At 42.5% G+C, this 16,486-nt stretch overlaps 1 protein-coding gene across 1 annotated transcript in view; it reads right to left on the bottom strand.

The window, feature by feature from the left end:
• Nucleotides 1-16,486, bottom strand: part of LOC147733821 (protein KTI12 homolog) — a 448,752-nt gene that overhangs the window by 190,412 nt on the left and 241,854 nt on the right. The window contains exon 4 of the mRNA XM_086959025.1: nt 8,683-8,738. Coding sequence (XP_086815151.1) covers nt 8,683-8,738 — 56 coding nt within the window. The remainder of the gene's footprint in view (nt 1-8,682; nt 8,739-16,486) is intronic.

Here is a 16,486-nt window from a genome sequence, read left to right as displayed (position 1 = left end):
GGGGTCAAGAAGGTGCCCCTGGCGATGAGTCAAGGGGTCAAGAAGGTGCCCCTGGCGCTGCTAATCACCCGTGAAGCTAATCACCCGTGAAGGTATCCAAGACTGAGAGTGCATCTGCAGGGAGGCTCAATTTTATAGCCAGGTCCTTTTCAGAATTCCAAGAGATAGGATGCGGTCCAGAGGTGAAGTGGGAGTTTGTTCCAGAACTTTGCAGCGAGGTAGGAGAGGAAGCGTCTTTTACTGTTTTTACAACGTCTGCAGGGAGTGTGGGCGATGCAGATGGAGGCGGAGCGCAGGTGACAAAAACAAGTCTGAGCTCCCTAGGAAATGCCTTCAAATTTTGTTCTTATCTTGTCACATTTATTCTGAATTCATAGAAAGAGGTAAAATGTCAAGCTTGTCTTACTGAAGGAGTTTAGTGTTTACTTTTCTTTCTCTGACATTAAAGTGGGAGAATTAATGTTGCAATCCTCCTGAGTATCGATGTAAGACAAGAGCATGCAGGATGTTTTTTTTTCTAGCACACAACAAAAATAAAATGCGTTGTGCTAATGTTTCACAATATATCAGAATGAGTTCAAATGAAACACTTTCTTTGGTAATTCTGAAGTGCGGTAGAAATATATTTCAATACCATCAAAACACATCAATACACAAGGTGATGACATTTGCAAACATTGTTTATGTGCAGGGTGGTAGATTTGAATGGCTTGTGGTAGATTAGTGTGAAGCGGAATGGGGCAGAGTAGAATGGAGTGGGGTAGTCTGAAGTGGGGTGGAATGGAGCTGGATAAATTGGAGTGAATTCGAGCTTGGACATGAGTGGGGTAGATTTGAGTGAACTGGAGTGGAATAGATTGGGTGAGGTAGAGAAGAGCGGGTAGATGGTATCATAATGGATTGGAATGGGGAGGGTGGAGTGGGGTAGACAGTAGCGAAGGGGAATGGATTAGATTGGGGTACTTTGGAGTAGAGTGGGATAGACTGGAGTGGGGTAAGTAGTGTGGATAGGAGGGGTATAGAGTGAAGTAGCGTGTTGTGTCATGGCATAGATTGGAGTGGCATGGCGCTGAATGGTGTGGTGTGTATGTGTCCCTAAACATGTGACGCATGGCTCTTTGGAAAATTGAAGGTGCTGATGCCAGTCTGAATGGAATCTTTTTGAACTGATACACACCACAAGATGTGATGATACCTGCCAAATTCTTCAACTTTTCCACCACGTTTATTTGGTGGTAAGGACTTCGTAAGTCTAAGGTAGAAAACACTGTGGTTCCACTGAACATAGAAAGCAAATCATTTAACTTTGCAAGGGATGCCTAGCCACAATGTTTTCGTTAAGAGCCCTAAAGTCTATACACAATCTGAGTTTGCTGTTTTTTTTCTTGATCAAAACCACAGGGGATATCCACTTCGATGTTTAGATTTCTTCGATGACATCTCTTTTCGCATTTGATCCAAAAGAACTTGTAACTCCTTTCTAATACTGAATGTTACCATTCTCATTTTTTGTTTGGCAGGTTCTGCTCCGCTCTAAAGTTTAATTCCATGCTCATAGCTTTGTAACTTTCCAATTTTTTTGCTAAATCCTACGGGGAAAGAGGCCATTATCTTTTCCCTAGCTTGCAGCTCTTGAACAACTAATACAGGTTCCTCGGTGTTAGGATCGAGTTTAATGTTTAGTCTCCTGAGGTCTTTTCAAAATTTGCTTCTTGTTAACCACAAATTTTCAGCTGAGTCACTCTTCCTTTAAGTTTTGGTATGGCTACAAAATAATCAAGAAAGTCAATGTGTTGTCCATCAAAAGTGACAGCAAGTGGGTTGTAATAATGATGTCATTTTTTCTCCTAATTTAGTTTCAAAGTATGATTTGGAAATTATTGTGAAAGAAGAACCAGAGTCTGCCATCACAGATAACTCTGTATGCAACACTTGTAATTTATAGATGGGTGGATTCCACTCGCACCATTAACACTACATTTTTCCCATGACCATGTCATCTTTTATATCATTTATTTTGAAAGTTGTGCATCCAGACAACTGTGCAGGCAATGTTTGGGTTGTTTTTTCATGTCCCTGTACATTTTTGAAAAGTTAACTTTTCTTCTACAATTGTTACATTCTTTGTTGAAAGCTGGACAGTTTCTTGAAGATGCAAAATGGTTGGAATCACCACACCTATAGCAGTATGTTTTGTTATCCTTACATCCACTATTGTAGATCTAATTTTTTACATGCTTCTCAGCCAAGGCACAAACATCTCTTTTTTACTTTGTTGGGTTCAATTGACTTATTTTACCCAGTTCATGGATTGTTCTATAGGTTTTGCAGAATCCACCACTTCTCCATGGTGGGATCCCCCATAATCCATAAATGCTCTTGGATAGGTTTGTTATGTGTGAAAACCATGAATTAGTCACATATCATCTCATTTGTTGTGTTTCCAAAATTACAAGTATTTGATGAGCATCTTAAGGCAGTTAAGAATTCATCAATAGATTCCCCCTCTTTCTGTTGCCTTCTGTAGTAATGAGATCTTTCAAGTGCAGTACTTCTAGTAGGCTTAAAAAAGGCATTTAATCTCAATAGTTTCATCAAATACATTCACTGCCTCATCTTTGTCCTCGTTTCAGGAAAAGATCTGAAGACTTCCTGTCCATCGACCTAATAGAATGCAGAAGGATATATTTTTTTCTTCTCTATTCTAATAACATCAATTGCAATCAAATACACTTGAAACTCCTCCTTTCATCTCTTCCAAGGTGTAGGTGGTTCACCTTTTGTTTGTAAAAATTCCAAAGAAGTGTGTAACTGCATGTTTTCACCTTAATTACTTTCAAAAAGAGGATATGAATGAGTACGTTTTTTATAATTGTACCTCTCATAGTGACTGTGTTTAAGATAATGTTTCTTTTAACTGTCGCAGTATATGCCAATTTTTCACAAAGCTGTATTCAGGAGGTCTGAAACACTTAAGATGGCTGCAAATTTAGCTGGACCGTGAGAACTCCGTAGAACACACTATAATACAAAATGGCTGCCAATATCCAAAGTGAAGCTGGAAATACCTGGCAAATCACTCACTTCGAGAGGAGAAATCAGTTTCCAGTCTCCTCCCTGAAAGGCATACCCAAACCATCAGAACACGCTCCTTAGTGAGTCCACCCACCTGCAATAGCCGAGAAACACCCAGTGCGCAGAGCACTCACTGCCCATGCCTGATCTTCCTCTAGATATTAGAGTCCAGCATAGATGGCAAGCAACGGGCTGTGCATGACGTAGTACTTCCTGAATATCGCACCAACAGGTCCTGTAACACGTTGCCACAATAACAAAGTGGTATTTCACGTAATGAAAGGACGATAAGATGTCAAACTATATCTTTTTCAGGAGCGTATTTATTTCACATCCACAACCAAGAGCCTCATTACATCATCCTCCTCAGCTGCTAACATCTAGACCTACAAGACCCCCAACATTCGGGGCTCGTGTCCTTTATCCAATTGGTGCACAGGAGTGGAAAACAGGTAAGAGAAAAGGAGGTAGGGAAAGCGGGACAGGTTGGGAAATGTAAAAAAACACATACTATATTCATTAGGTACTAATACATTGAAATATGACACGCTTCTTGTAAGCAAGCCTGGGTATTGAAAAGCAAGAAGCCTGGATTTATAATTGTGTCAGTCTCGAAAGCAAGGGAGCGCTCCTGCCTCATAAAGCTGCCCAAAAGCAGACAGTGCAGCATTCACAATGTAGTCATATGTGTATGGCTAATTCCAGCAGAATGGAGGGGCAGAAGTGCACAGAAAATGGGGACACAGTAGATCTTTCTTTATATTTCCGGAGCTGCAACCTCACCAATTATCACTGTCAATTGATTAACTCCAAGCTATTTTAGGTTAGGCTAGGACCTCTCTGCCTTTCGGTGCCTTGTGGACTATTCGGAAGAGCCTGAACCTTACAAGGGCAGGTTAGTTAAGTGTTCCCAGTTTTCAGAGGTCTTACACAACATTAGGGAGTGTCTGGGATTCAATACTGTGGAGCCTGCTGGTAACCTAGAGGATTTTTTTGGGTCCAATAATGTTCCCGCCCCCACCCGGAACTTATAATTTGCTTGTCCCCAAGAAAATAAAGGGCATTCTTTCTTGTGAACAGAAGCCGACTGATACGACTGGGCATCCTTGCTTCCTGGGCCAGAGCAACCCTGAGTCTACATCACCCTTGGGAGGTAAGCGATGCAGAGTTTCCATAGTCAACACCTTGCTAGTTAGCATGTCCTCCTCATTGGATACTGAAGACAGACTTCATAATGACCCTGTTGTATAGAAGGCGGTGAAGGCACTTAAATGGAAGTATACTGCACGCTCTACAAACGGATGCACAAGAGAGAAGACTACAGTGATCTTCTGGCAAAACGTGGAATTAATGGTCCAACATAACCTTTAATGTACTATGTTGGAAAATTGATTATTTGAATTGGTAAGCATGCATCTACCACTGGCAAAAAGGCCACTAACAAAGTCTAGGGCTCAGAATAGGTCTCAGAAAATGATTCCCATGCTCAACCCTTGGTAGCTTGGCTGCGAGCAGGCAGACTTAACTTCAGACACAGGTATGTAAAGCATTTAAAAACACCAATTCAGTAAATAATTAAGAAACACAATAAAAACTCAAACACCAATTTATAAAAATAGGAAATATTTTTATCTTTAAATGACACCAAAACGAAAAAATCTAATGTAGGGAACTGGAACTAGGCTTGCAGCCGTAGCTAGGCTTCCACTCCACGTTTGCTCCTGGTTTCACGTGGAGTAGGGCACATTATTCTGCCAGGGTTTTTAATGGAACCCCTCATCTCCTGTGTAGATGACCTACTATGCCGTGGCTGAGCGGAAGGCTCTACTGACCGACTTAGTTTACTCAGAGTCCTTCTGCTCCGGTCTTTGACAGTCACACTTAGAACTGGGTTGAAGCTTAGAAAGATTTCCATTGTAAACCTTAGCAGATGGGTCAAGTTAACTAACAACGAGGCAGCAGTTCAGGTGTTGCACTGGGGTGTCCTTGGCTTCTCTATTAGGAGGATAGCCAGGAAGTGGAATTAAACTAGAGTATGTCCATGCACAAGTTTGCAGAATTGTGGCTTGAGCTACCCCTCACACCGTTGTGTGACACCATAATTTTGAGTTTTTTTCTGATCATCCGGAGGGGTTCTTGGATGGCGATTTCTCCTGCATTTCTGTAGAATACACTCATCTGGAAAGAGTTCTGGTGGATTGGTTTTCAGCACACTTTTTGCACTTAGAATATTCTCATGGAGTAGGACTTCGACAACCAAGAGAACATTCAAGGTGGCTGCTAATCTTTATTACTCCAAGTGAAGGTTTTCCTCAGTACAGTCAAGAATTCCTCTTTCATGTTTGCTGCCTGAAAACCTGAACATGCTAAATCTGGGATGGCAGCAGACAAAGGGAAGGAGCTTTTGCCACTAACATCAAAAGAGGACTTTGCAGAGTTTCTACAACTGCTGTAGTGTTAGGGGAAGGGGACAAAAGAGTTGCCTGTCCCAAGAATGGCAACTCACTGTCACCCACTCACTGTCACCCAGTTAGGACTCCAATGAGGAAGACCTGGATTCAAAATAATGAAGACTGATTATCTATAAGTAAGCAGGCATTGTTGACTCAGCTCTTAGATTACAGATTCCACAAATCACTTATGTGGTATATTTGTTTCACGTTCTTTGTTCATCAGTGCTTATTTAGCTGAACTAGTCTACTGCATAAGAGTTTCTTTCAGATGGTCCCTTTGAATCTCAAGAACTTTATGTGATAGCAAGTACCTATATTGATGGTGTTTTGGAGGGGGCAGGCATTTCTTAAAATTTAGACCAGCTGTGGTCTTCATAATTCAGAGTGCAGAACTTCTGCTAACTGCATTAATTATGAGTAGCAAGAGTGAATTAGTTTGCCAATGCATAGGATAACTTGCAAGGGTGTGGAATTTATTAAAATATATATTGTCCTTGGGGCAGGTTGCTTCATAAATCTACTTGTCCTGTAACAACATCCACTTGTCCTTTGGTGCTATGTAGTGCTGCCGCAAATTATGGAAGCAATCTCATTATATAAGAGCTCTTATATAGCCTCTCTGATTATACCAGGGCATATACCATAGTGTTTGAATACTAGTAATCATTTTATGTTGCCACGTTTCTGAGATCTACATACTGGGACTGATGATGGTGGTAAGCAGTAGTTCCAGGGTTAGAATGCCCTTTTGAGTCTGTGCAAACCTACTAACTTGCATGTTTTAAGGGTTTTCAACAAATCTTCTCTAATCTTTCCCATACTGAGAAATGTTGGAAATTTACTCCTGAGTGGCAGACGTAAACCTTCTTTCAGAGTTGGGGAAAAAAGTAGTTGGAGGGAAAACCTTTCAACATCCAGGTTTTGACAAGAGCAAATCTAAACATGCATATTTGCTCATGCTAAAATGCAGTTCACAAATATTTTGTAGAAGTACAATTTCTTGCCCTTTAATGTAAATTCTTGTGAATTCACGAAAACCATAAACCAAAAGGTGCACTTTTGAGACTTTCTTTAATAATTGGGCCCCTAATTTGGTCTGGAGTTGACCTTTTGTGTTTATTAAAATTGTCTCTCTCTCAGAATCGGCTGGCTTCACTGTGAGTGACAACATTCTGCTCTTCACAAGGAGCATATCGGTAAACAAAGTAGTTTTGTTCAGTGCCAGTAACTAATGTGGCAGTGTGCATTTTTGAGACCAAAAACAATTTTTGCATTTGCCAATGTTTGTTATAATCGTGAGGGCCCGGCAGCTCTCAAATCAATAAGGTTTTACAAAAGCCATGCCAAAACAAGTCACGCATTGCCAAAACTACAAAGCTGACCACCGATGTCAGACCTACTGGCTTTGCCAAGGCTTGTTTATTTTTGTTTCCCATAATCTTATTGAAACTGGTTACACAAATTTTCTAATATGAATATTTTGGGGAAAAACTAGCATGCATCAACACATTTTACTAAATGATGCTGCAAAGAAATGGTACCTGAAATTTGACAGTAGTTTAGCTAAATGTTTTTTTCCCTACTTTCATTTTTTAGGAACATTTTATATTGAAAGCAAAGAAACATTAATCTTGCTTTCAAGCTTCTGCAAATATTTGCATCTATTCAGAGAGCATTCTGTGAGCATCATGCATAGCCTCATGTTGCTAAACTTTGAAACCGTGTGTACACATTTTCATACTGGAACCACTGTCAGTAGTGCAGTCAGAACGTACATTTACTTAGAGCGCTCACCCTAATAATAAAGGCTTTCAATTAATGAACTATAAATACAAGTTTGAACAGCATTAACACATGCACACAAAGATTAACTTAACCACAGGCAGTACTCTTCCCTGATCCTTAATGTGGTACTGCGAACTGTCAGCCGAAGGGTTTGTGCTGCAGGGGGTTGGGCCTACTTGTCCCAAGGACAAAATACACATTAAGACTTGTTGACCTTGACCCCAAACAATATGTCCTGGGCGTCGGGCTACAGGAATTCCACATCCCTGTCTTGTATGCAACTATAATCTTAAAGATAAAATCAATTGATTTATCTCCTAGGGATGATAAAACACAGAATTTTCAAGACAATGAAAACACCTGTATGCTAATCTGGATTGAAAATTTCTAGTTTGAGGTACCCAATAATTACAATTAAAATTAAAATATTTGAAACTAGATATTATCCAAACCAAAAAACAATATGCATAGGCAGCAAAATGCATGTTTTAGCAGGAAAGACACTATTTCAGATATTGACTTCCCTTCCCCTCGACCTCTGGGTAGGTTTTCTTCTCCGTCCCACCCTGGAAGGAGATTTACTCCTGCCCTTTACAACAATTCAACCTTGGCTGTTTGCTGGCTTGGAATAGTCTAAGAAACTATATGTGAATACTCACAAACACGTTTTTGGGCTTTCTCAAACATTCATTGAATTGCCACCCTTGAACCTCCAATTCCCAGCCCTTCAAGGATTTACTAATATGGAAATCTATGTGTGGGCAAATCTTTTCACAAGGGTGAAATGCCAATAAATGATTGGCAAAAAAGGCTTTACTCCTTCAAATAAGTCTAGCTGTATATGTAAACTGAACTTGCAACTGCAAAGAGCTATGATAGTCAGGCCCAACGGCTCTCACTTCTAATCATTTACATTGTCAGTGGTTAGCCTCTAAATCTTGCATGGATTCGTTCCCTGTAGAGCAATGCTGGACAACCCTAACAAACAGCAATTCTGAAATGAGAAACTCCTTAAGGATCATTGCTACTTTTATACTTTTCTCACAAAAGATAGTGTGTCACTAAATTAAACTTTATCACGCTTTCACTGGACAGCACTTTAGTACAGTTTACCTGCATCAACACCAGTAGAAAAGAACTGGAAGTACTTGGAGGTTAACAATATACTATTAATAACGTACTGGTCAGTACATTTAATCTATATTAGAACATTGGAATATTGAGAACTCCATTGCAAACAATGGGGTGGCTCCAGGTATATAATGGCTGTTAGATGTCTTCTGCCCAACATTCCAATGTTTGTCTTTCTCGGCAGCGGGCTATAAAGCTAAATGATGTTGCCCATAAGAAACAGTATAAAATGTCATACCAAGCAGTGAGGCGTCTGTGTATGTTTTATCAAACAGTACAACTCGTATCTGTAACCTGAAAAAGATCAAATAAGTACAATTAACACCTTTACTACAAAAGTGATATATTTCAAATAAAAACAAGCATTAAATGTATTCAAGCAAAACTGGTATTTCCATGCGTTCTCTCTCTGGCAGACGTTTTACTTTAAAGTCAGCCTTTAAAGTCAGCCTTTAAAAACAGTATGATTCATCCTTTCAGACATTTCATTATGAAGGCAATAGTTTCAGTTGCATTTTTTTAAGAAAAAGTTAGAGAAGCATACAGGATTGATTCACTACCTTTGCAGGTTGTCCAAGGACGTGCATGTTGGACCTTATATACTCTGGCCTAGAAATAATTTGGAGGGCATTGTTGTTTTATAGGGAGAACCAAAAATTAATATAAGTGGCCATAACACTCGCTCCGGATGCTCCTAGTCGCTCTATGGACCCACACTCCTTAGGTCCTTAATAGGGCTTTTGCAAAGGTCATAATACAAGCGAGGTCATAAATGCTGTAGTTAAGGTTTTATTTGGAACAGAAATGTAAGAAAGTAACGCGAAGCTAACATCACCCTGGTTCCAATGTAATATTGCTTAATAACCTGAGCAGACAGTTCACAATAATCACACTGTATAGTTTCATGGTCTTTAACATGTTATCATAGTCATATAAGGCTTTGTTTGTCAAAAGTTACCAAATAAAGCAGCCGGGTGTAATTTCCGAACTCATTTTCATCCCTTTTAGTTGGAAATTGGCGGCGATCATCAGAGGCTCCAGCAATTCTGTCTGCACGTTTGGTACGGTCATCAAAATTTGAGGAAAATATCCTTTATGTGGACAACACCTAACACTTTAGTGTGCGCGGATGCTATGGAGTAAAAAACGGAACCACCCTTCTATTTTACACCCATTGCAATGAGAAGTTGTAGTCTATTTATTCTATAGTGCTACTTCGTTTTGAACATGTAATTGCTTGAATGAACCTTGACACATACTGATAGTTTACAATTCAATATTGATTTTTTATTTATACTACCTGAGCAATACCATAACCTTACATTAACTGCAAGGATTCGTTAATTTCTGAAAAGTTGAATCAGTTTTATTTGTCGTCATACCTTTACACATTTTCCTGTATATCACAGTGCCTTGTTTTGAAACCTGGCACATCAAAGTGAAAAACTGAGAAAGCTCAGCATTTTTTTCACTTTACTTTCTACTTTCAAGACTTCTCGCATATGTTCTCACAAGAACATTCTCCCATCTGCTCTTTAGGCTGGTTTTGCTTAAAGTAACAGTTTCTATGATGTGTTCTGCCTCTAGTCTCTTGCACTGAGAACAAGTGTACCAAACCGTGCGTCTGATGTATTGAAACTTAGCATTACATTCTCGAAGGTGATTTGAGTGGAAGCTGTTGTCTATAGAAGCGGCAATTCTTGAAATGTCATTTGCAGGCTTGATGGCTATTTTTTTTTGCAGTAAATACATATTAGACTTTAAGGTCCCCAGCAGGCAGTATCCTTTTGTTACAACTACAGTTAGCAAAAACACCCAAACATAACACATTCAACCCACTGCTGTAGGCGTCCGCTCGAGCCCAGGTTCTCGCCAATGACTGTGCCACACATGGAGCTTAGTATAACATGTCTTTATTCGTCAGGGTGTACTATTGAACTTCGGGTTACTTATCTCGTTGCAAATTATAGAATCTCATTTGGATAGTTGACAGAGAGGATGCCATTCCAATTCAATTGCAGAACATTTCAAACAGTCCTATTTAGAGATAGAATGTAGATACAAAAGTTTTAAGACGAGTTTGTAGAGCCACCTTCCCTATCGGTATCGGTCGATGGAAAGTTGACATGTGGGAGCATGAGGAATGCAGCAGTTTCCTTAACTGCTAAATAATATGCAAGCCATGTTTTTTTCAGGCATGAGAGTAAACTAACAGTATCTGTGCCAGGAAGGAAGGGTGACACAAGCCCTCATCGGGTATTGACAATAGGCTATGTGATGTGATGAGGATAGTGATATGTGTTGGGGAGTGTAGGGACCTATTTACGTGAATGGTAGTGTAAAAATAGGGTAAAAATTCCCTGGCTAGTCGAAAAAATTAACTTTAATGTCTTCGCAAGCTGGGAACATTAAAAAGGGGGTTAGTAAGTAGAATTACAAGTGTGGTCTACTTTGTCGACATGACATGTTTCATAGGCAGACCCCTCCTGCCTACACATCAGGACCGCTGTTGATCCCTACAAAAAACTCAATTCTAAACTAAATGTTAAATGCCTATGGTCCTAAAATTTAACAGCAAAAATCGGCTGCTAGGTTTAGCCTCGGGGCTTGAGTTGGCCCTCAGTGAGGCATTATCATGAAAAATGACCTAATATGGTCTATTTGAAGCGTGGTGATAGGGCCTCATGAGCGTGCGTCTTAGGGTGATTAGTTGACTGGTTAGTGACCGCATGCCTAATCTGGCTTTATTCCATACCCTTCAGCAGCTCCGTTTTAATGTTCCCAGCTTGCGAAGCCATTAAAATGATGGGAGAATGACACTATGGGATTCATAGTGTGTGAGGAGTATTTTAAAAACACACAGTGCCCTCATTCTGCCACTCGCAGAGAGGCCTGATTTTCAAATTGCAGTGTATCCACGAGTTTAGAGAATATACAAAATCATATAAAATCAGTCACCACTCACTGTTTACAAGGGCATAAGTTTGTGACATCCAGTTAGTCATCCCTGAGGCCTACCAATCAGGTGGAAATGTAATTCTGCAATAGGAGCAGCATACATTTCTAAATGTGTTTCCTTCCCATAGAAGTAGACTTACAGCTATTTCCACAACGACAGATCATGAGCAGACCCAAAAGAGACATAAAGTGTAACAATCTCTACAGCTGCTCGCATTAACTTTGGTCTCTATGTTGCCTGTTATTGTACAACACTTATGGTCCAAAATTACTACCTTCTGGGGAGGCTTAGGTGCCCCTGCCTAGGTAGGAGCGGCGGGATTGGTGTTACCTCTCTAGTGTATGCGTGTACCACTAATGCAAAACAGAATAAATGTCTATGAAGCCCAAATTCATGCTTATAACCAGATGTGTATGCTGCTATTACATTCGGACGTGCTGCAGCAGGAGTTATCCAACTTGTATGGCACCAGGTGAGACGGTCTTTCATTCGGGAGTTACATGACAAAGGGGTTCTGGGCCTGAAATCTACCAGAAATTATTTTACGAGCCACGATTTGTATAATTGCCTCGGAAATTAGATTTGTAGCACCTCTGATGCCACAGGATGTAACATCTTGGGGAAACAAAACAGCGACCTACATCACAGGAAGCAGCAAGAGGAAAAAAATCTATACATATTAGTCATAGGGTTTTATAGTCATAGAGTTTTATTGAGCACACATATCATCAAGGGTCTAAAAGTGCTAGCCAAAACCAGAGAAGGGATGGAAAGACGACAGCATGAGAAAAAGAATGATCAGAAGAGCCAGATTTTTAGCCTTTTCAGAAACTGATTATGATCAGTAACCATACGCAGCTGCAGTGGAAGAGAGTTCCACAAAGTAAGGGCGAGATATGAAAAGGATATACCGCCATTCCTGGCGGTACAAATCCTGTGGGGAGTGAGAAGAGGTTTGGTCCCTGACCTGAGGGTTCTACTGGGTAGGTACCAATTGAGTTTACTTACAAAATAACTTGGCCCGTTCCTGTGCATGGTTTTATGTACAAGACAGATGATCTTGAAATAGATTTGTTTCCTGATGCAGAGCCAGTGGAGAGCTCTCAAGCTTGGTGCAGACGGGGACCATGAAGGTAGATTTAATACCAGTCTGGTGGCGGTGTTGTGTAGCACTTGAAGTTTGGTAAGAAGCTCTTCATTGATGGAAGCTATCATGGCGCTTCCATAATCGAGCCCACTGATGATTAGACTCTGAACAAGTGGCTTTCTTGATTAGACTGGGATCCATTGGAAGATCTTACGTAGGCTTTACATCGATCCATAACAGATGCCTGTTACATGGTTAACATGATCTTTCATGGACAGTTTGCTATCGATCTTCACTACAAGGTTACGAACCACAAGTTTAGGGGAAGGACAGGGCGCCAAGATTCTGAGACCACCAGTCACTGGATCAGAGTTCACGGGCTTTCCAGAAGAAAATAATCTCCGTCTTACTGGCATTAAGTTGAAGATGATTGGTTTGCATCCAGACGTTACTATGGGTCATGCAGTTTATAAATCTAATTTTAGTGTCCGTTGGATCTGGGCCAAGATTGATCAATCGAAAATCAAATCAGGTGTTTGTTAAGCGCGACTACTCACCCGTAAGGGTCTCAAGGCACTGACGGTATGGGGGGTTTGCAGGTTCCTGCCCATCAAGAAGGGGGACCGTCGAAGAGCCAGGTTTTGAGATTTCTTGTGAAGATGGGGAGCAATGTTATCTGTCTGAGGTGGAGTGGAAGGTCGTTCCAGGCACTGGCCGCGCGGTAGGAGAAGGAGCAGCCCCCGATCTGGCCTTTCTGGTGTGGGGGACCACAGCGTAGGAGAGCTGGGATGATCGTAGGGTCCTTTGGGGTGCTTGGGCTTTGAGTCAGCTGTTCAGGTATGCTGGTCCGGTGTCATGGAGGGCCTTGTGAGTGTGGGTTAACATCTTGAAGGTGCCTCTAGCTTCGATGGGGAGCCAATGGAGTGTGCACAGGTGCTGGGAGATGTTGCAGTGGCTTGGCAGGTTGAGGACCAGTCTTGCGATGGCGTTTTGGATGTTCTGTAGCTTGCGGTGAGGTTTTTGTTTATTCCGGCATAGAGTGCATTGCCGTAGTCAAGCCTGCTGATGACCAGGGCGTGAGTGACAGTCTTTCTGTGTTCGAGCGGGATCCATTTGAAGGTCTAAGGTAGGAGGCAGAGGGTGTGGAAGCAGGAGGACAAGAATGAGTTGATCTGGCGGTCCATTTTGAGCTCCGAGTCCAGGATGATTCCCAGATTGCGTGTGTGGTCCATAGGAGTGGGCGGGTTTTCAAGGGCGGGGGGCCACCAGGTGTCGTTCCAGGCATCTGGGTTTGGGCCCATGATGAGTACTTCCATTTTGTTTGTGTTTAGTTGTAGGCGGCTTCCATGCCTTCTCCAAAGATGTGTCTGGCGGTGTTGGGTTTGTTGGAATGGGAGAGGATGAGTTGGGTGTCATCTGCGTATGACACACTGTTGAGTCCGTAGGTTCCGACGATTGGGGCTAGCGGAGCCATGTAGACGTTGAAGAGCGTAGGGCTGAGGGAGGACCCCTGGAGGACTCTGCAAGTGGTAGGTGTAGGGTCTGATTGGAAAGGGGGGGGGGAGCCTGACCCGCTGCGTTCTGCCGGGGAGGATGGAGCGGATCCAGTTGAGGGCTGTGTCTTGGATCCCTGCGTCATGGAGTCTGCATATTAATGTGCGGTGAGAGAGTGTGTCGAACTCCGCTGAGAGGTCGAGGAGGATGAGGGCTGCTCTTTCTCCTTTGTCCAGTAAGGTACGGATGTCGTCTGTTGTGGCAAGGAGGGCGGTTTCCGTACTGTAGTTTTTTATGAAGCCGGATTGGGAGGAGTCGTGGATGTTGTGCTCTTCAATGAATGTGGCGAGTTGGCTGTTGATGGCTTTCTCGATGACTTTAGCTGGTAACGGGAGCAGGGAGATGGGTCTGTAGTTTTTTAGGCGCAGGGGTCCGCCAAGGGTTTCTTCAGGGGTTGATCTCAGCGTGTTTCCAGTCGTCAGGGAACGAGGCGGTTGCCATTGAGTGGTTGATGGTTTGGCAAAGCAGGGGTGCGATGGCGTCAGCAGCTCTGTTGAAAATGTGGTGGTGGCAGGGTTCCGCGGGGGCCCCGGAGTGGATTGACTTCATCGTCTTCAGTGTGTCTTCGGTGGTGAGGGCTGTCCAGTTGTCGATCACTGGCTTCAGGGTGTCAGGGGTGGTTGGTGAGGGTTCAGTGTGTTGGTTGTCTTCGTCAAAGTTGTTGTAGATGCTCTTGATTTGTGGTGGAAAAAGGTGCTGAGTTTTTCACAGAAGTCTTGTGAGGGAGGGATGACGGTGGACTCGCTGGCGGGTTGGGCAAACTCCTTGATTATGTTGAAGAGTTCTTTGCTTTTGTGTGCATGAGTGGAGATTCTGTCTTCATTCGCTTTTTTCCTCGTTTTTCTGATGAGTTGGTGGTGGGTGTTGGAGACAGCTCTGAAGTTGTTGTGGGCTTCTGTGGATTTGGTGTTCCTCCAGGCCTTTTCAAGGCGGGGGCAAGTGAGTCTTGACTCTCGAAGTTTGGTGGTGAACCATCTAGTTTTCTTGGTGTGTGTGTTGTTGTTTTTCTTGAGGGGGCTATAGTGTTGGCGCTGTCGGAGATCCATCTGTGCAGGGTCCGCACTGCGATGTTGGCGTCGTCGTTTTCTGCGATGGTTGGGGTGGAGTTGCTGAGTGATGAGGTTAGATGGTAGTCGGTGATTCTGGTCCAGTTACTTTGTGGGAGAAGGTGCTGGTGTCGATGGATGGTGGGTATTCTGAAGGTGAAGTTGGCGTATCTATGGTCAGTCCATGGGAGTTCGGTGGTGTGGCTGAAGGTGATGGAGTTTCCTGTTGTGAGGCGGGGGTCGAGGGGGTGTCCTGCTGAGTGTGTGGGTTAGGTCACGATCTGGCGGAGTCCAATGTTGTGGAGGTTGTCCAGGAGGGAAGTGGTGCTGGAGTCCAGTTGGTTGTCGATGTGGAAGTTGAGGTCTCCCAGTAGGGTGTAGTTGGTGGACGCAATGGCATGCGGGGAGATGATGTCCGTGATGGAGTTGGCAAAAAGTCCGTGGGGTCCATTGGGTTGGTAGATGAGGGTACCATGGAGGTTGGAGGTAGGGTTGGCCAGTATCTTGAAGTGAAGGTGTTGCATCAGGTGTGTGGGCTCGTCGGGGAGTGTGCTCAGGCAGAGGGTGGATTTGCGGACGATGGTTCAGCACTCCCACACAAAACACAGTAACAATGATAGTCAAAGCAATCATAAGGAAGAATCAGTTCAGTAGGACTTAAAGTTTTCTTTTTCTTTTATTCAAAATCTTCATACAAAGCATAGCCAACGCATTTCGTCCATAAAACTTCTTCAGGGCGAAAGATATGGAGATTATGTCAGAAGTATTTCAAGAATCTAATATTCGAAGCTCCCAGTATACGTGGTAATGGTAGCCTTATTCTAAGTAGAACAGGTCAATTCTTCAAATTAGGTATTCATCTTTGTAGACAGTCAGAATGGTGCCAATATTCACAACCAATTCTTATGGTGTCTGTAATCACTTGTTTGTTCACGGCGTGTCAGCTCACCCCCGGTCGCGGCTTCGAGTTTGTAGCTACATGGAACTCATGTTCAAACACCATTAACATGCAATTAATCTCTGAAGGTCTGGGTGACTTGAGTACGTAGTCTTGGGCACTGAACTACTTCCTATCCTTAGGATTCAGTACTTGTCAGTCAGCTTCTTCAGATATTTTTGTTTCTCGGATATTCATTTTGCTTTAATGCACCCCTCTAATCATATGAGGCTTCTATCTTACTCTCCTTCACATAGTCCTTTGAAAGAAACCTATCTCACAGTGCTATACCAATGGAGTCCTGAATAGCTTCTTAATGGCTAAGAATTGATCCTTCATTATTGTATTTTTTACACCAAAATCTTCACTGGTGCGGGCCATTGCCTACCCATCTCTGCTCCACTGTTTCATTTTACACAGTAATCATCTGTTCAAGGTCTCGCCACCTACTACAATCAC

Source organism: Lissotriton vulgaris, chromosome 2_1 (genome assembly GCF_964263255.1).
Source record: "Lissotriton vulgaris chromosome 2_1, aLisVul1.2, whole genome shotgun sequence".
Taxonomy (NCBI): domain Eukaryota; kingdom Metazoa; phylum Chordata; class Amphibia; order Caudata; family Salamandridae; genus Lissotriton; species Lissotriton vulgaris.
This window is presented reverse-complemented; position numbering and strand designations above follow the sequence as displayed.